The sequence below is a fragment of the Bos taurus genome, chromosome 8 (assembly GCF_002263795.3).
Source record: "Bos taurus isolate L1 Dominette 01449 registration number 42190680 breed Hereford chromosome 8, ARS-UCD2.0, whole genome shotgun sequence".
NCBI classification, from domain to species: domain Eukaryota; kingdom Metazoa; phylum Chordata; class Mammalia; order Artiodactyla; family Bovidae; genus Bos; species Bos taurus.
Genome location: NC_037335.1, coordinates 112,067,588 through 112,088,267, shown reverse-complemented (window position 1 = coordinate 112,088,267; position 20,680 = coordinate 112,067,588). Strand labels below are relative to the sequence as shown.

Here is a 20,680-nt window from a genome sequence, read left to right as displayed (position 1 = left end):
TATTTCAGTGCATTTTCAATTGTTTTGGTATTTTAGGAGGGACATCTGGAATCACCAGGTCAAGAATTTTGTAAGATTTCTGACCTTCTTGCTAACCTGCTTTCCGTCATGTTTACACTGATTTTCAGGGCAAGATGCTTTCGACCACCAAGCTGAAAGATTTCAGTCACGACAGCAGCTCCTCGATGTTCCGCCATCTGTTGAACTTCCGTGATCCTGAAGACGCGCCCTTTCACGGAGGTGTGCCCCATGGTCTGAAGAGACGGGGTGGCGGGACCCTAAATTGCCCCCCAGGACCCCACACTCCATCCACCCTGGTGCAGCTGACCCAGTGCCAGGTGTAAGATATGGGCAACACCTGCTGAAAGATGGGCTCAGAGGGCGTGGAATCTCGGAGCACAAAGTGCTGCTGGGACTCCAGGAAGGCCGGGGAGCCGCTCGGCGCCGAGGGGCCAGGGGTGGCCCTGTGGCAGCTGGGAGAGCTGTAAGCCTCTGCACCCCAGGCCCGGGGAGATCTGTGACGGGTGCGAACCTTGGGACCTGGATGCATGCTGCATGATGACTGTGTCCATCGGGAGGGGCGTCTGCATCTGTGAGGATGTCCCTGCTCTGGGGGGACACCCGCATCAGACGTGACCTCAAGAGGAAACAGTAGGGGTGACGGCAAGAGGTGTCACGTGGCTTCTGGACAAGCTCAGGGGCAGTGCTTCCAGGAACAGTCCCGTCTGTACTCATGGACCTCAGGGTAGACGGGTCAGCCTGCAGCAACGTCGTCGCAGAAGCGGCCGTGGCTGGGGAGAAACACCCGCTGCCCCAGACCCCACGCGCTTCCAGACTCAGTGAAGATGCACACGCAGCTAGAGACCCTTCGTGCTACAAATGTGGTAACACCTTTTTTATTTAGAGTAAGATGTGTTAACATCCAGCATGACAAAATTTGTACAAAGTTCACAATTTAAAAATGAATATCACTGCAACTTGTGATTCCACACATTTATAGCAAAATTAAAGTGTCAACAAACCCATGCCGTGTAGTACAAAAATAAATCAAACTTCAGTTCCACAGAGAGCACGATAAATATTTATACAAAATTCTGTCTTAATAAATGATTACTTAAATTAACTTAGAAATGAATATGAACAATAAGTTATAATAAATAAACTCTGATGACTCACAATAATTCCATATGAAAGGTCAGCATTCTAATATGTGACACTTTTGTGATCCCTATATAATAGTCACAGATAACTTTGATTTGATATTATGTACCAACGTTAGATGAGCAGCAGATTTGTGCTTAAAACCCCTTTCCATTGTACATAGGTGAGAACAATTAGAATCCCAAACTGATACTACCTATTACGCTACGAAAAGCATCACTATAATTGGCAAAGAAGCTGCAGACAACGACGGGGCGGGGAGATGCATGTGCCGATATGAACAACGGGGGCCGCGCAGAGGCCGCCCCGGACGGGATATGTGGCCGCAGGTGGTGAGGCGCACCTGGCTTCAGCTCTCAAAAAGGCAATTCTGAGCAGGGCAGCTACAACGAATCACACAACAGAAAGAGGGCCCCGCAGGGAAGGCGCCGCGGCGCCCGAGTCATCACACAATCTTCTCCCAGCTAATTATTAAAGTCCTCCTGGAAAACTGTAAGCTTTTGTACAGTGAACAGTATAAAGTGCCGCTGGGATGTACATGTATTTATACATATATATATACCGAGGTTGAGTATTGTATCAGAGTATTTGTGGTGAGGTCCCTGTAATGTCCCGTAGCATCATCAGGTCAGCGGGGAGGCCTCCTCGGATTCCTCCAGGGTCAGAGTCACGAGGCTACTGACACGGGAATTGCACACCTCCGTACGGATATATAGGACAAGGTAAGTGCAAATAGTCGACTGGCACGCTGTGGGGACAATGACCCTGTAAGTCCTGTTCTGCTAAAAATATTTTTTTTTAATTTTTACAAAACCCATCTTTTTTTTTTTCATAACAAAATTTTAAAGTACTTTTGTACTTCCTGCATAACATCAAGACATGGAAGGAAGAATGCTATCACATGTAAATCAAGTCAACAGCGATCGAAAACACGACAGGTCGTCCCGGGGACGCGCGAGGAAGGGGAGCGCGGCGGTGGAAAGCGGTCTTACGCATCGCGGAGTGCAGTCGTCGGGGGAACAGTCAGTCTGCAGGGTGGAAAGAGTCTGAGATGATCTAGTGTAAAGCAAAAAGTGCTGAAGGGCATTTAGTTACTCCCACCATCTGACGGCATTCGTTCCTAGAGAAGGTCGCGACCGAGCAAGGCTATGCGAACGTTCTAGGCCCGCGGGCCCCGCGGGGCGGCCGCACGTGGAGCGCCGTCCGCCTCTGGACTGGACGCGGCCTCCCGAGGCCAGCGCCGGGCGGGGCGCCGGTCTGCGCCGCTCTCCCACCCAGGCCGGCCCGCCGCTCAGCCCGGTCACGCGAGGACTGGCACCGTCTGCCTTTATCCCCCACGGGAAACTCACGACAGCGACAACAGGAATGGTAACTGGATAAGGTGGGAGGGGAGAGAAAGAGTCTCAAAGGATCTTTGAGCGCAAAGGAAAACACACGGATTCTGTCGGGTAACAGACGGTTCCGAGGGCGAGGAGCCCTCGGGGAGGGAGGAGAAGGTTGCTCCCAAGCGCCCGAGAGAGGAGGAGGCGTCTTCGGGTCGTCCACCTCTACTCTGCCCCTGTCTTAGCTGAAGGTCCCACCGTCACACCATGTAACGCTCAGGAGTTAATTTAAAAGTGCTGTTTAAGCTGCTTTGAATCTTCTGCCAAGTTTCCATGGCTTGATGTTGTCTTACAATAAATTACTTATCTCATTTCTTACAGTTAATCCATATGCCATTTCCTTGGAATGCAAAAAACCTCATTTATTGCCCCCACCATACACCATCCTCCTAAAACAAACAAACAAAAAAATCACATAATATTTCCAAGCATTGTTCAAAAATAAAGCATTTTTTTTGCAACCAATTCTTGCTATGAAACAATATGCACACAAAATGTATTTCTTAAATTCCGTAAGATCCTCCAACATGAGGCAAAACGATAACATCTAAAAAGTGGCTGCAGGGCCACCAAATGATCATTCAGAGCTGTTTGTGTGTGTGTGTGTGTGTGTCCATTTCAGTTCAAAATACTAAACATTTAATCACTAAAGCATTAAAAAGAATGTACACTCTATTTATTTTGATCGGCTTACCTCTTCAGAAATATATATACCCCCAAATGTGCATACATTAGCAGCTATAAACATTACATGGCATGTCACACTATGTCAGCTTATATGAAAACGTACAAAAATGTGAATGTATTCCAAAACTATTCTGCAGGTACTATCTTTAAAGCAAGACATAAAATCATTATGAAGTCTTGTAAGCATAACACTGTTTCAAACAGAAATAAATATATAACACTTTCTGGTAAATTACAGCAGCAAAGAACAAGAGGCATCGTTTTTTAAGCAAGATTCCACCACTACAGCAGCTGTTCAGACCTGAATTCCTCTCACAGCCTGCTTTATATTTTCCAGTAGAGCTTTATTTTCTGGGCTCTGATAACGGTCTTGATTTGTATACATGTCCGTCAAAGTAGTCACGTATGCATCAAAATTTTGTTCATTGATTGGATCCTACGAGATATTAAATAGTAGTTCATATGCAACTTTTATTTTCTCAATAGGATATTCACATCAGCATAAAATAGTATCCCAGCCTAACGCCACTGTCCTTATCTTACTTAAAAGGCCTTTCAGAGCAACTTAACCTTAGGGGATTTACCGATCAGCCCCACCAGAGCGGTTCACGGTACGGTTTGGGGGAGGTAACCGCAAGCATCTGAGGTCTGAGAACCACGAGGACAGACAGACAGACAGCTACGCTAGGATGAGCACTGCGCGCGGCCCCCAGGGGCCTCCGCCCGGCGCCGGTCACTTACCATATGCGGCAGCTGGATGTTGGCGAGGCTGTGGATCAGGGACTGGCTGAGGTTGGCGAGCTCGTGCAGGAGCGACTCATTCTGCTGCTCGATCACCTTGTTCTCCTCCTCGATGGTCTTGAGGCTGGACTCCATGGTGGTGATCTGAAACGCACAGACCACGCGACATGTAACACAAGCCGCCCCCAGCGAGAGGCCTCGGGGGCCCACGCGGGGATGCAGCCTCTTTGCTCAAATCCAGAGTTCTCCGTGTGAAGGGCTGGACGCTGAAGGGGTCACTTGGTGTGCTTTGAGTCCTCACGCTCGAGCCCTCGGCACCTGGACCCTAACAGCTGGTCTCTCTGAAAAGGAACCAGTGCATGAGGGCGGGCGAGGTTGCCAGGTCGTCTCAGCTTTCATGCAGGTTTTACAAGGTCTTCTGGCCACTGAGCACAAACGATCGTGTGAGGACCGGCCTTGTGCCACCCAGGCCTTTCTGCTGGCATGACAGGACGATCTGTCTGGATTAGTGCCTTAGGACGTGGGGCTAACACTTCTTCTTCTTAGGCTGAGTCTAATGCTGCGCAGAGAAGTCCTGAAATATTGTTTACTTGTGAGTCACTATCCTCTCCAGAGAAAACATCTACTGCTTTACTGACAACTCCAAAGACTGACTGTGTGCATCACAACAAACTGGAAAATTCTTCAAGAGATAGGAATACCAGACCACCTGACCTGCCTCCTGAGAAATCTGTACACAGGTCAAGAAGCAACAGTTAGAACCGGACATGAAACAACAGACTAGTTCCAAATTGGGAAAGGAGTACATCAACGCTGTATATTGATGTATGTTGTCACCCTGCTTATTTAACTTCTATGCAGAGTACATTATGAGAAATGCTGGGCTGGATGAAGCACAAGCTGGAATCAAGATTTCCGGGAGAAATATCAATAACCTCAGATATGCAGATGACACCACCATTTTGGCAGAAAGCAAAGAGGAACTCAAGAGCCTCTTGATGAAAGTGAAAGAGAGAGTGAAAAAGCTGGCTTAAAACTCAACATTCAAAAAACTAAGATCATGGCATCTGATCCCATCACTTTATGGCAAACAGATGGGGAAACAATGGAAACAGTGACAGACTTTATTTTCTTGGGCTCCAAAATCACTGCATATGGTGACTGCAGCCATGAAATTAAAAGATGCTTGCTCCTAGGAAGAAAAGCTATGACCAACCTAGACAGAATATTAAAAAGCAGAGACATTACTTTGCCAACAAAGGTCTGTCTAGTCAAGGCTATGGTTTTTCCAGTGGTCATGTATGGATGTGAGAGTTGGACTGTAAGGAAAGCTGAGCACCGAAGGATTGATGCCTTTGAACTGTGGTGTTGGAGAAGACTCTTGACAGTCCCTTGGACTGCAAGGAGATCCAACCAGTCCATCCTAAAGGAAATCAGTCCTGAATATTCATTGGAAGGACTGATGCTGAAGCTGAAACTCCAATCCTTTGGCCACCTGATGTGAAGAACTGACTCATTAGAAAAGACCCTGATGCTGGGAAAGACTGAAGGCAGAAGGAGAAGGGGAGGACAGAGGATGAGATGGTTGGATGGCATTACCGACTCAATGGACATGAGTTTGAGCAAGCTCCGGGGGTTAGCGATGGACAGGGAGCCCTGGCGTGCTACAGTCCTTGGGGTCCCAAAGAGTTGGACACGACTGAGCGACTGAACTGATCCTGTCCGTAGTCATGAGGCAGGGGTCCCTAGCGGCCTGTATGGTGTCACTGCCTCCCTGCCTCAAAGAAGGGTCTGGCATGGCTTCCTGACCGCCCCCCCTTCCTCTAACCTGCCAGAGAGAATGTAACCATTGCTGTGCACCCTCCTGGCCTCTGCCTGCCACCAGACAACCAGCCCTCACTTACTGCAAAGAAGGCTGGAGAGCTGCTTGCTCTGCGAAGGTTGGAGGGACCCAGCGATGGAACCGAACAGGGAGCTCCTGGAGGTCACAGCATGTGTGCTGGGCTCCATGGGTCCCCAGACTGGCCTCAGAGGAGAGGCATGGGAACAGGACTGTCTGCCGGACACCAAGCTCACAGCCTGGTGCCTCCAAATGGTACCCACCGACTGCCCCAGATTACCCAAATCTCTGCTCATCAGCTCTAAACTCTGATTTCTCATATATGGTGTCCCTGCCCACATCCAAGGATCCCAAGCAGCTGGGGTCTGAGGGAGTCCCTGGCTTCAGCTTTCCCAGGTTCGCCAGGCGAGATCTGGCTCTTTGTGGATTCAGGAGCAACACACACACACACACACAAACACACAGAAGTCGCTCAGTCGTGTCCGACTCTTTGCGACCCCATGGATTGTAGCCCACCAGGCTCCTCGGTCCATGGGATTTTCCAGGCATGAATACTGAAGTGGGTTGCCGTTTCCTTCTCCATCAGGAGCAACAGCACTTGTCAATAGGCACGTCTCTAGGTGAGAGTGTTTCCCATGGAAGGACACTTGTTGTCCTGGGCTTCTGACCCAGCAGGGTTCAGAGGAAAACCTAGCACCCCAGGAACTGCTCTGAGTTGGAGCACAGGTGGAACAGGGGGCGGGCAGAGTGCTGCCAGGGGGTCAGCGTCCCCCGCGGCTGGCCCCTCGGGGTGGAAGGGCTGACCGCGCTCCCACGGGCCTCCCAGCAGGAGGGCGGAGCCGGCACCTTCCTCTCAAGCCCACCCCGAGGCAGCCGTGGGTACTGGGCGTCTGGCATCATCCAGCCCAGGAGAGGCCAAGGCTGGCTCTGGTGGAGGAATGGCCCGGCCATCTGTCCGGGGCACCCGGGGCTTGGGGAGGGGCTGGAGGCAGCCTGTTCTGCGGGTCAGGAGCCCCGTGCCGTCAGCTCAAGGTCCTCAGCCTGGGGAGGGCGGGGGTGGACAGGGAGGGGGTGTGGTGGACAGGCCCCCCTGCTATTGGGAGCATCCTCGTCTACGTGTGTGACAAGCAGCAGGCTTCCTGCAGTGGAGGGACGAGGACCCGAGGACCGTGTGTGCCTGTGAACATGACCTCTCGCCCGGGCTCACGATAGAGCTAAGACGTGTAAGAGACATACACAGAGCTAAGCAAGTACTGATTTGATGAAACAAAAAGTATACATAACTCTACACTTGAAAAAAAAAATTTGTTTTTGCCAAGCCACAAAGCTTTAGGGCTCTTGGTTCCCTGGCCAGGGACTGAACCTGTGCCCCTTGCCTTGGAAATGCCGAGTCCCGGCACTGGGCGCCAGGGAAGCACCGTCCTGAGCACTTCTGATGGAGAGACCACTGAGCTCTTCTGAGCTCGGGATCCAGGACCCTGCGGGGACCCTGGTCTCCCGCAGCCTCTGCAGGAGTAAAACGCGGGTCAGACTGACATTCATGCCTTTGAGGCAGCAGAACCAGAGCCTGCTTCTGCACTGAAAGCTCACACGGAACCCGCAGTTAACACAGGTAAGGGTGAGGCTCAGGTGGTCTGGGTTCCAGGCTGGGGGTGGGGTGGCAGGCGCCATGACCTTTGCCTTGTATCCATCACTGGGTGTCCAGTGTGGTCAGGGGGCCCCGCTGAGCTCTGCCTGCACCTCCGGTCATAGCACAGCAGCGAGGCCCTCTCCCTCCCTGGGTGTCACTGGCACCGTGGGGGCGGCAGGGCAGGGGGGCACCAGAAAGCCAGGCAGTGGGGTCTCCAACCTTCCCACCCTGGAGGGGCTGTGCCCCCAGGGGGCAAGGACCAGCAGCAGCCTGTCCCTGATGCCTGAGCCCATAGGCAGGGTCCCAGAAAGGCTGTGAGCGTCCCAGAGGGGCGGCTGGGGATGGGGGATCTGACCACGGGGAGGGGGGTCCAAGCAGGACGGGGCCCAGTGTCACCTGTGACCACACTGGGGGGGACGGCTGGGGAGGGGGATCTGACCACGGGGAGGGGGGTTCAAGCAGGATGGGGACCCCCAGTGTCACCTGTGACCACACTGGGAGGGATGGCTGGGGAGAGGGGATCTGACCACGGGGAGGGGGTTCCAAGCAGGAGAGGGGCCCGATGTCACCTGAGACCACACCAGGGGGGCATGGCTGGGAAGGGGGGATCTGACCATGGGGAGGGGGGTCCAAGCAGGATGGGGGCCCGGTGTCACCTGAGACCACACCAGGGATGTCCCACCCCAGAGCATCAGGAGGCACAGCCCTGTGGACGGCTGAGTCGGATGCCCTGGACCTGCGGCTCTGCAGCCTCGGCTCAGCCGCTGCAGGCCGCACGTATGGCCGATGCGCGCACGTCCTGGTGGCTGCTGCAGGCACGTGGGGTCAGGACGAGGCGCCTGGGCTCAGGCCTCTGGCAGGGGCTCAGTGGAGACTGGACCTGGCCCACCCAGCAGCCTCGCCAGGAGTCTGCGTGGACATAGGCGGGCCTGGAGCCCAGGGACGGGCTCGGTGTTCCCTGAGGGGACAGGCAGCCCAGGCTTGGCCTCCGGGGGACGAGCTCTCCCCCTGCAGGGACAGGAGACCCTCAGGACCCGCCGCTGGGAACCGTGCTTCCCTGAAACTGACTCGAGTGAACACTAGTCCCTCTGGGGCCCCGCGGGGACAGCAAATTTTGCCGCTGAAATCACCTCGATAGAAGACCAAGAAAAGGGTGAAAGAGTAAAGGGAAGACTGGGCGAAGACCAGGGGAGACATGCCCGCTGGGGGCCTGCAGGCTCCGGGGCCACTCGGTTGGGGGCCGCAGAAACTGTTACCTGAGTTCTGAGCTTGATCATGTCAGCCTCCATCTGAGAGTTGGACTCGTTCAGCTCCTTGATCTCCTCGTCCAGCTGCTTGATTTCCTCGTCATTCTCTATACCTGTGGGGACAGGAGGGTCAGAGACATGGGTCCAGGGCCGCCGCGGGGAGGATGGGGGGTCAGAGACGCCGGGCCTGGGGCCACCACGGGGAGGACGGGGGGTCAGAGACGCCGGGCCCGGGGCCGCCGCGGGGAGGACGGGGGGTCAGAGACGCCGGGCCCGGGGCCGCCGTGGGGAGGACGGGAGCACTGTCACTCCTCCGGACGGGGAGCCCGGTTTGCTGGGAAAACAGGCTCTTGAATGAAAACGAAACAGTCGTGGGTTGTGGGTCTTCTCATCCCCACTGCCATCCTCACAATGATGGCACCTACAAACGAGAATCAGCTGGGGGTCACGGACCCTCACAAACGGAAAGGTTTTGTCTTCAGCGAAACCTGAGATGGTTCACCAGAGCCTGTGAGTGTGCCCCCTGAACCCGGCGGTCACCCCGTGTCCTGGGCATGGGTGTCCCCGACTCTGGCCATGACCTGTCTGCTCTGTGTGTGCTCTGCCTCTCTGCCCCCCCACCCCCTTCTCCCCCTACTCTCAGAAGGAGCCAGGCAGCTGATGTATCTGAAAAGAAGACAGCAGGGTGCCCCCCACCAAGCTGGGGTTCTGCAGATGAGACTTATCACACACACACACACACACACGCACACACACACACACGACCAAAGCCCTGCCTTGCCAGGCGCTGAGCGGGCGCTCCTGTGGGAGGCGCAGAGACCGGCTCCAGGTGGTGGTCTCAGAAGCTCCCGGAATACTGACCCTGACTGATGGGCACACCCCTCATCTGAAGGCCAGCTTGTGGGGCTTTGTGGGGTGGAGTTCCGGGGGGCCAGGAGGGCACTGTGGGCACCAGCTCCTGAGGGGGCCCGGGTGGGCTGCAGGGAGGAACGTCGGGGTGCCTAGGGGCGCGTTGGAGGCCAGGTCTCCCAGCCGGCTGCTGCTGCGAGGCCTCGCCGGGGTCAGAAGGGCCCTGGCCCTCGCGGTGCTCACCCTGGCCTCCTGTGGTTGAGTCCCCAGGGGAAGAACAGAAATGCTGCAGGTGCAGGTGTGGGACGGCCGCTCCCGTCACTTGCCCGGCAACGGGGGAGACTGGGGGCCGCTGTCCAGCTTTGCAGAGAGGGGTCCAGTCTGCCCCAGACGGAGGGCCTCTGACAACCCAGAAACCCTGCGCACGCTACACCCGGCGCCAGCGCCCAGGAATCGAGAAGAGAGCGAGTGGGGGTTTCGGTCTTCACTGCTGTTTGTAGTGAAATGAAGAAAAAAACTCAAGAGAATAACACATCCTCCTGTAGAGAAGCCCATTTCTTCTAGGACATCACCTTTCCTTGTGAATGTGATCGGGCAGGACGTGTCATTGCGCTCAGCTTGATTTCCCTTTAATTATCCTTCCTTCTGAACTGTTTCTCCCACGGATCTCAGGTGGGAAAGTCAGCCTCATGGGTGAGGTGGTCTCGAGTGCCCCCTCCCTCGGCCACGCTCCTGCCGTCGCCTGGAGGACCCTGTGTGCGTGGCCCTGATCAGCCCCTTAGGTCCACAAGGCGCTTCTCTGCAGCCTCTTACGGGGTCCAGAGGCCCAGCAACAAAATTTGCCTTTTTACCAAATGCTCCCGAAAAGCAGCCCAAAGATACAATAGACGATACTGCCAGCACTGAAACGAGGTCTACCCTTTCTCAGCGGTGGACCGCTATTTCCCCCTCTGTATCTGTGACCAGGCCTTTATGGAAATCCCTCAAAATTAGGAGCTAGGGTCAACTGAGTTAGTGTATACAAAAGCAACCACTTGGGAGGTCTCCATCAAGGCTATGGCCAATGTTGTTATTCTTCTGCAGTTGAAGGTTAGGTACAGTTCAAGGTACGGATGCATAAAAACAATCAAGATAAGTGCATAAAAACCCTGATTTGTAAAGCAACTAAATCATGAGTTAATTTACCATGTAGTGAGGATCTGCCACGACATTCCTTTAAGTTCCTTAAACGGCTTCCCTTGTGGCTCAGGCGGTAAAGAACCCTCCCGCAATGCAAGAGACCGTGGTTCAATCCTTGGGCTGGGAAGATCCCCTGGAGAATGCCATGGCTACCCACTTGAGTATTCCTGCCTGGAGAATTCCATGGATGGAGGAGCCTGGGGGGCTACAGTCCATGGGGTTGAAAAGGGTCAGATGTGAGTAAGCGACTAACAGTTTCACTTCCTCTAAGTCCCTACCCATCAAGGCGCAGTGAGTACATCTCGTGTGAAACCTGCGGAAACGTCACAAGCCCTCTGGATCGTTGGGCTGTGAGGGTGAGGTTTTCTCAGTGAGTTTCTGTTCAGACTTCTGGACAAGCTCCCCAGGTCGTATTTCTTGTTCTTTGGGTCTGGACGACTTAAAGCCTTCTCTTCTCCAGGTGTGCTTTGCAGCTTCAGCTGAAGACCAGCCATGTGAAGAGTGGTTATCACACTTTTCTAAGAAGCACAGAGAATCCGCCTCTATTCCCCAACCCCTGAGAGCCAGCTGCCTTTGCAGATTTCGCGATCTTCGTTGGGATTGTAAGGTCTCTGATGCCAGGGTCTGTACACGAAGCCATTGGAGCTTGTCCAGGGAACTGCCCTCTGTGACCCTCAGAGCCGCTTGATCAAGAGACTGGGCTTTGGATAATTCATGATAGGAAGGGTGAAAAATGCGCTACGCGTCTGCCTATATCCAACCCAAGATTCATGTTTCCCTTGAGTCGTGAGTGTGTGAGTGTGACTGTCAGTGGAACAATCCACTTCGGGACTGACCGTCTGAAGATCACGGCACTGTTATGAGACCTAGGGAACAGCGGAAAGACTAGCACGCCTCAGATTTCCACTGAACTTGCCTTGATTAGCTTGTCAGGATGCTCTATCAATGGTACTTCGTATACAGCGAAGCCTGTGAGATACCCCAGCGTGTCAGCACTTTTGTCTTGGGGCTCAGTTCAGTCGCTCAGTCATGTCGGACTCTTTGCAACCCCATGGACTGCAGCATGTCAGGCTTCCCTGTCCTTCATCAACTCCCAGAGTTTACTCAAACTCATGTCCATTGAGTCAGTGATGCCATCCAACCATCTCATCCTCTGTCCTCCCCTTCTCCTCCTGCCTTCAATCTTTCCCAGCACCAGGGTCTTTTCCAGTGAGTCAGTTCTTCGCATCAGGTAGCCAAAGGATTGGAGCTTCAGCTTCAGCATCAGTCCTTCCAGTGAATATTCAGGACTGATTTCCTTTAGGATGGACTGGTTGGATCTCCTTGCAGTCCAAGGGGCTTTCAAGAGTCTTCTCCAACACCACAGTTCAAAGGCATCAATCCTTTGGTGCTCAGCTTTCTTTATAGTCCAACTCTCACATCCATACATGACTACTGGAAAAACCATAGCTTTGACTAGATGGACCTTTGTCTGCAAAATGTCTCCGCTGTCTAGGTTGGTCATAGCTTTTCTTCCAAGAAGCAACTGTCTTTTAATTTCATGGCCTCAGTCACCATCTGCAGTGATTTTGGAGCCCAAGGAAAGAGTCTTGGGGCTAGACTCTGACAAAAGGGAACTATAAGAATTTTGATAAAGTTAGGAGATGAGAATGTGGTCTCTCTGGAATATAGGTGAAATCTTAGGAGCCCGTTTCACTGTTTTGAACTTTCATCAAAGAGCGTCCATCAGTTATCATGTTTTGTTTGACTCTCATGGAAAACCAACATCTACGCAGGGTACAGAGATCACATGACCAGTAGATGTCCTGAAGTCTGGAGTATTTCTGAGCTGCCCTGATGAGAGGTTTAGCAGTCTGGGATTTAAGGCCAGCTTTCCAAACACGACAGACAGACCTGGATCTGAATCCATATCCGCTACTTACGTCCAGTGATGACTACTCTCCTTAATCTCTCAAAACCCCAAATGCCTGCATCACAAAAGGTCCCTGTCAGACACAGTGGCTCTAAGAAATCAACTGTAGGTCAGATGCCTGAACTTCAGCGAGACTCGCCAAACAAGGGCCAAAGAAAAGCGTCCGACGCCGCTGTGCGAGCAGCCCGCCAGCGCCAGGCCCCTGCAGGCATGTCTCTGCTCTGACTGGAAAGTAGCACAGACTGGTTTTGTCCTGCTGACCCGGTCATGGGAGCTAAAAAAATAGCTAAAATAGCTAAAAGAAAAAATACCGCATCTGCTCTAGTGCTGCTGCTGCTAAGTCACTTCAGCCGTGTCCGACTCTGTGCGACCCCATAGACGGCAGCCCACCAGGCTCCCCCGTCCCTGGGATCCTCCAGGCAAGAACACTGGAGTGGGTTGCCATTTCCTTCTCCAATGCATGAAAGTGAAAAGTGAAAGTCAAGTCGCTCAGTCGTGTCCGACTCTTCGAGACCCCGTGGACTGCAGCCCACCAGGCTCCTCCGTCCATGGGATTCTCCAGGCAAAAGTACTGGAATGGGGTGCCATCGCCTTCTCCGTGCTCTAGTGCAGTGGGCTTCAATACTTTGAATTAAAAAATTAGCAAAAGACACAGCTCTTCCTCACAAGTCCTAAAATTGTCACCTAAAGCTTTTTATTGTGACGTTAAATAGTTGTCAAAAATGTATATATTTCTAGAAAATTGTATGTTGCAGAGTATCTTCAATATATTTCCATCAAAGCCTTGGGTCAAGTGTTTAATTTATGAAAACAATCTACTGTGTAAATTAAGTGGCAAATCAGGCTTCATTATCAAAACAATTTGCAGATCAGATCAACCTTCCAATGGAGGTCATCATCACTTTAAATCCAATAAAAACATTAGCCTGGGCCCCCATGACAACCATCGTACCCCTAATTTTTGGTCTAGGAGGTCAGTAGGCGTGTGGATGGATGGACGGTGGATGGATGAGAGGGTAGGCGGATGTGCGGATGCACTGCGGCGCACAGGCTGCCTCCCCGTCTCCTGCTGAACTCAACCCTGCTCCCCCGCTGCCCTACCCTCCGCCTCCCGGGATGTGCCCTCAGGAGCCCAGCATTCAGGAGTGCTTCCTGTTCCGCTGAGTCCTTTCTTAGCTAGCTGACAGTGGGGACTGCGGTAGGGGGAAGGGCTCGCCCATGACTGGTGGGTTCTCAGTCTGTCAGATTCTGGAGCGTCAGGGGGAATTTGAGGGTCTGGTAATTAAGTTCCCAAAGGCCTCCACAGGGGTGTGCCACCAGGTCACCGCCGAGAGCCCATGTCACCCCTCAGAGCCCAGGTCACCCCTCAGAGCCCAGGTCACCCTGCAGAGCCCAGGTTAACTCTGAGAGCCCCAGGTCACCCCTGAGAGCCCCAGATCACCCCTCAGAGCCCAGATCACCCCTTAGAGCCCCAGGTCACCCCTTAGAGCCCCAGGTCACCCCTGAGAAGCCCAGGTCACCCCCCAGAGCCCAGATCACCCCTGAGAGGCCCAGGTCACCCCTCGGAGCCCAGGTTACCCTCAGAGCTCTAGGTCACCCCTGAGAGGCCCAGGTCACCCCTCAGGGCCCCCAGGTCACCCCTGAAAGGCCTAGGTCACCCCTTAGAGCCCAGGTTACCCTCAGATGCTCAGGTCACCCCTCAGAGCCCAGGTTACCCTCAGAGCCCCAGGTAACCCGTGAGAGCCCAGGTCACCCATCAGGGCCCCAGGTTGCCCCTGAGAGCCAAGGTCACCCATGAGAGCCCCAGGTCATCCCTCAGAGCCCAGGCCGCCCTCAGAGCCCAGGTCACCCTCAGAGCCCAGGTCACCCTCAGAGCCAAGGTCACCCCTCAGAGCCCAGGTCACCCCTCAGAGCCAAGGTGGCCCCTCAGAGCCCCAGGTCGCCCCTCAGAGCCCCAGGTCGCCGCCCAGGTCGCCTCAGAGCCCCAGGTGGCCCCTCAGAGCCCCAGGTCGCCCCTCAGAGCCCCAGGTCGCCCCTCAGAGCCCCAGGTCACCCTCAGAGCCCAGGTCACCTCAGAGCCCAGGTCACCCCTCAGAGCCCCAGGTGGCCCTCAGAGCCCCAGGTCGCCCCTCAGAGCCCCAGGTGGCCCCTCAGAGCCCCAGGTGCCCCTCAGAGCCCGGTCACCCTCAGAGCCCAGGTCACCCTCAGAGCCCCAGGTCCCCTCAGAGCCCAGGTCCGCCCGCCTCAGGCCATCCCTCAACCCCAGTGGCCCTCAGAGCCCAGGTCCCCTCAGAGCCCAGGTCGCCCCTCAGAGCCCAGGTCACCCATGAAGCCCAGTCATCCCTCAGAGCCCCAGGTCATCCCGCAGAGCCCAGGTCACCCCTCAGAGCCTAGGTCACCCATGAGAGTCCCAGGTCACCCATGAGAGCCCAGGTCATCCCTCAGAGCCCAGGTTACCCCTGAGAACCCCAGGGCACGAGACCCCAGCGTTGAAGCCCCCTCCCGGAGGGGAGAGAGGGCCAGGTCCCCTCAGCCCTATTGGGTAGAGCGGGGCCCTGGCCGGCGGTGAGCCGGCTCTGGTTCCCTCACAGGTCGCCTGTCTTTGCTTCTGCCTTCACCTCTCTGAGTTTCCTTTTCCTTCTAGGTAATGGAGAACGTCAGGGCCCGGGCTCAGGCTGTTGATGATATAAATGAATCGGTGCACAAAATCCCCGGACAGAGCTGCAGGCAGGGGAGGGGGCCCTTCCCTCAGCTCAGCTCAGCTCCCCGACAGCAGACAAGACGGGGGGGAGCTCTTTCATGCCCTTCTCTCCTGATAGTGTGTGTTAGTTGCTCAGTCGTGTCCGACTCTGCGACCCCATGGACTGTAGCTCGCCAGGCTCCTCTGTCCATGGGGATTCTCCAGGCAGGAATGCTGGAGTAGGTTGCCATGCCCTCCTCCACCTTCTCTCCTGAACACTTGACCAAAATAAAAAACCAAAACCACACACAAACAACAGAAAAACCAAAGCCCCAAGGCCCCTGCCGCTCTGGGGAGGGAGGCTCACAGGCCTGCAGTGAATGTGTGCGTGGGGGTCCCAGAGGAGACCCTGATAACTGTGCGGGGCCCCAGCTACTCGGAGACGATAGGGGGTCACTCGGAGGACACTCAGAACAATGAGGGTCTTTGGGGGACGAGACCAGAGCAGGCTCTTCTCTAAACTTCAGAAAGAAAAAGAGAGAACACTGGATTTTAGAACCAGAAAGAGGCTTCGGGACCTTCAGACATGCTTCTTCCCTTTCAGGTGAACGCCTGGGGGAGAATGCCCAGACTCAGGACCAAAGCTGCCGGCCCGAGTCAGCCCAGGGCTTTGGGCGGGCCTGGCCACGGAGCTCCACCACCATAAGAGGACAGGGTGTCATGGAGAGTGAGTGACCTTGGACAAGGCGTACCCTCCGGATGCTCAAGAGAAGAGAGTGAGAGGCTGTCTCTTCCTCACACACATGCCTTCAACTGCGGAGGGCAGGCGTGGCTGACGTGGGCAGTGACCACTGACCCCTAGCCCCCCAAAGAGAGGAGCGAATCTCCCGAGTCCTGCCCTTGGGTCAGACACACAGGGATGAGGCCATTTATCCGCGGAGTGACGTGTTCAGCTCTGGGTTCAGTAAGAAATGCCTCTAGTCCTGGCAGAAAAGTCCCGACAGGTGTGGAGCGAGGGGACTGTCAGGCCGGGCTCGGCACGGACTGGGCTTGGGGAGACCCGGGTTTGACCTGACTCTGGAGCTTCATCTCCAGGTGACCTGGGCTCCCAGGGTCCTTGTCTGTGGACAAGTGTGTGACAGAACCTACAGCAGGAAGACAGGTTCCGAAACCTGGAGTCATGGAGCTGAGCTCAGATGCAGAGATGAGCCGATGGCAACCCCCGAGGGTGACCCTGCTGACCTGGGCTGGGCCTGGAGTTGGGCGTCCAGCCAGATGAAGCCTGGGCTCCTCGCCCACGTGGCACCCACCCTTTCTGGTTCCCAGCTGCGCTTGGCCGACATGGAAGGAGGATTCTGAGGGTCAGACGTCCCACAGGAGAGACGCCAGCCGGGGCCTCCCCACGCTCCGGCCACCCTCCCGGTGGAAGGCTCCTCCTCGTTTGCAGACCTGCTCACCCTACTTCTTGCTGTGTCTACACTGCTCCATCTATCCAGATTCAGAAGCTGGTGTGGGCTCACGTCAGTTTGCAGAAGAATTTTTACTTTAGCTCCAGGGTTGTTTGTAGGTGAGATGTCATGCTAAACATTTCAAAAAGAGCTCAGTGGATATGGCTTTCCTTAGGGCAATGTGCCCCTCGATGGCTGAGTGAGAGGGGGTGTTGGTGACCTTAGAGTCTCTAGACCAGCTCCTCAGGCTGGTGGGCTAGTCTGAAGGCTTCTGTCCAACTGGTCCTGCGTCTTGAGCCCCCAGCTGACTTGAACAGACGTGGGGCTCGTGGGACCAGGACTTCAGGTGAGGCGTCGTGGCCCTGGCTGCCTTCCTGGTGGGTGACGGGGCCCATGTTGAGGACCGTTGTCTCTGCGCCCCTTGAGCCATCCTCAGGACCAAAAATGAATGTCCAGTGAGCGACGGCAGCTTCCAGATGGTGGCTAGGGCTCCCAGCCCCATCAGGCCAGCACGCGGCAGGGCCGGATCCTGGTCTGCCTGGACCCCAGCCCAGGAAGTGGGGGAGGAGGATCTGGGCTCCTGTGATGCGCCCAGGCCTCTAGACCGGGGTGACCGCGCCTTTGGGGACACAGAGTCAGGGAGGCACCTTGCCCAGAGCCTGGATCCATAACTTTCATAGAAAACCTTCTCTGCCCGAGCCCCGCTCCCCAGAGTCCCCCCGAGGGGTCTGGAAGGGGAGGCTCTCTCGGGTCACTTTGCTGACTCCCGATCACAGTTGCGCTGAGCTCCGTTCACCAATGAGCATAGAACCTTGGCGCCCAGGGACACACACAGACACTGCCCCGGTGACTGAGGACTGCCCCTCCCGGGGACACACACAGACACTGCCCCGGTGACTGAGGACTGCCCCTCCCGGGGACACACACAGACACTGCCCCGGTGACCAAGGACTGCCCCTCCCAGGGACACACGAGGTCACCCTCCTCGAGCCTTGGCAACTTGGCTGTGGTCCGCGCGTCCGTCCGTGTGTTTGTTAGAGACATGTCCTTGTTTAACGCACGTGCTGGTCCAGTAACACTGGCCTCTCGCCTGCAGCCCTAAGACGGAGCTGGTCTCGCACGCTTTCTCCCCAGGGCCCGTCGCAGCCTCACACCCAGGACCCCAGATGGCACCACAGCCCTGCCTGGTGCCTCTTAAACCGTGAAGTCTCCAACAGGACAACACACAAGCTGGAAAAACACAGCAGCAGGGGCCGTGTGGGAAGAGGGCCCTGGTTAGGGACCCCCTGTAGGAGGAGGCCGAGACGGAGCCCCCCAAGAAACTGACCGGGGGCTCCCCCCAACCCGCCCGCGCCCGCACCCCAGGGGCCTGGAAGCACCCGGAGGGCTGACTGGGGGTCAGAACACAGCCTTGAGTGTTCTGCAGGCGAGTCCACTGCTGTGGAATCTGGGGGCCACGAGGACAGACCGGGACTGGACTGGTGCCCTGGCACGCGCCCGGGGCTTCCCGCCGGCACTTCTGTGCCCCTGCAGGACAGCATCTGCAGGAGGGCTGTGTGGATGGACAGACAGGCGCAAGGATAGGCCCCAGAGGACAGTGGGGTGGGGGCGGGCTGCATGTGGCCGGGGGACCCCTGACTCGGCTCCCTGGGAGGCCACCCCCCATGGACTGGCTCTGGACAGGCGGGAGTGACCGGAGACCCCCTTGCACGAGGGGCCGGGGCGGGAGGATGGGGGAGGCGGGGCGGGGGGGGGCCGTTACCGTTGCTGGCCCGCTGCCGGATGGTCAGCATCTGCTCTCCCGACAGTTTTGCCTTCTTCATGGCGGACGTGGCCCGCGGGCATCCCGACAAGCTGGGGGCGAGACAGGAGACGGCGTGAGTCACGCGCTGGGGATCCCAGCGGCAGGGAGAGTGGCCCGGGGCCCTGCCTGGCAGAGGGGTCACCAGCCAGGACGCGGGCAGGCGTGGTGGGGACCACGAAGCTCGGGCTGGCCTGGAGCCCAGGGCCGCGGCATGGCTGGGCCGAGGTCTGGCCACCAGGCTCCGGGGAGGCAGACCAGCCCCTTCAGGCCGTGTCCGCCTTTGAGGGTTTTCGGGACGCTTACGGAGGAACCCCCTTCTTTAAAAACTTCCTTACAGAAAGTCTCAAACCCGCACAAGCGTTGGTTGCAAAACGTACTGAAGTGAAAGGTGGAGTGAGGCGCCCCCAGACTCATGCTGACTCAGCAGGTGCCCTCCCCACAGGTACTGGGAGAAACCCAGGGCCCGCCTCCCAGCCACGAGGTGTAAACACCTGTGCGCTCCCTGACCATCGGGGTCTGACGCCTGGCTGTGTCCTCACACACGTGCCCAGGTCCCCTGTGTACTCTGCACCCTGGGCTGGGCCCCGGGCCCGAACTGTGTCTCTGCAGGACGCCTCTCCCTGTTTCTCATTTTCTGGGTCCATGCTGAGGGCCGCCCCACCCAGAGGCAGAGCACAGAGTCGCTAGGCAACACGTCTGCCTCGGCTCCGTGAGCTTCCGAAACGTCTCCTCTGACGCCTTCTCTAACACTTTCCCAATGTGCTTTCGGCAGGTGTTTGGTGGGGGGATGCGTCTTCGTACAATAAGCAAGTCCCAGTTGTGGGTTCGAGGGGACGCTTGTCTCTGATGACTGTGCAGGGTTCTCCCCACGGAGGCTGGGTGACTGCCCCGCCCGCTGCTTCTCCAGGAACCTCGCTGGGCCCCAGACTCGCTCAGGAAGCTTCTAGATCCACAGGGGAAGGGGCAGCAGGACAAACAGGTTGCTTCCTGTTTGCACCCCTGGGACCATCAGCCCCAGGCCCGTTGATCGGAGGCCAGCATGTCCCCGGGGCTCCAGGACGCTCGTGAATTGAAAGCTGTGCGCTGAGGGTGACCGTCCACGACGACCCTCCCACCCGAACACTGAGCGCAGAGGGAGCGATGGACAGAGCGAGGGTGGACAGAACGGAGGCGGCCCAGCCACACGGAAGCCAGGGAGGGCTGCGGTGTCCCCAGGCATCTGTCAGCAGGTGGATGGTGCCCAGCCGCAGGATGACCTGCAAACAGTCTCACACAGGGATTCCTGGACCCACGCAGAGCGTCACAATCCGATTTCAGTCTGCAGTGGTTTCTCCTAGTTTCCAGTTAACTGAGCCACTGCCCGGAAGTGACAAACTAACGGCGCCCTGCAGCCGGAGCTGGGAACTAAATTAGGAGACAGAGGCCCAGAGATGGACGTGTTTTGTGCATGCAAGCCCGCTCTGTGCTGCCCCATTCCGATCCTGTGACTGCATCCCAGCGCGGCTCAAATTTGGAAGTGCCCTGGGTAGGCAGCCTCAGCTTGGGTGTTGGGTGGCTGGGTCCCCAGCGAGGGCGCAGTGCCATCTAGCGGCCACTCGCGCCAACCTCACCAGATGCCAGGGTCCCAGCTGGTCCAGGGATCTCAAGTCCACGCGGCGGGTCCTGCTGGGGAGACTCTGGGGGTCTCAGTCCGATGGGGATGGAGTCCTACTGCGGACTGACTCTGGGGGTCTCAGTGCGATGCGGGTGGAGTCCTGGCGGGGGGAGACCCAGCAGCCCTTAAGGAGACGTCGCTGATGAAAGCCAGACTTCTCCTGGAGGGGCCCAGAAAGGTCCAGGATCCAGATTCCCAGCAGCAAGGAGTTAACTGGTCTCTGCCCCAGGGCCCGCACTTGGGCCCCAGACTGGCTGCGGCTCCAGCAGGAACTCCAGGAAGGGCTCTAGGCAAACACTGCCAGGGCTTCAGAAGGGATGGAGGGCGTGGGGGTGGGGAGCCCGGCGTTTTATCAGGACTCGCCCCCACTGTGCTGCAGTCTGCAGGGTCGCAAAGAACCCGGACATGACTGAGCAACAGAACAACAACCCCCAGCCCAGCCCACCCCCGCCCACCAGACGCATTC

The 20,680-nt window shown here is 56.3% G+C and overlaps 1 protein-coding gene across 2 annotated transcripts in view; it reads right to left on the bottom strand.

The window, feature by feature from the left end:
* Positions 1–858: 858 nt before the first annotated feature.
* Positions 859–20,680, bottom strand: part of MYT1L (myelin transcription factor 1 like) — a 421,026-nt gene continuing 401,204 nt past the window's right edge. For both annotated transcript variants that reach the window (XM_024995855.2, NM_001078012.1), the window contains 4 exon segments: positions 18,519–18,610; positions 8,698–8,801; positions 3,972–4,115; positions 859–2,932 (listed from right to left, as the gene is read on the bottom strand). In XM_024995855.2, the coding sequence (XP_024851623.1) occupies positions 2,906–2,932; positions 3,972–4,115; positions 8,698–8,801; positions 18,519–18,610 (367 nt within the window). In that variant the 3' untranslated portion in view covers positions 859–2,905.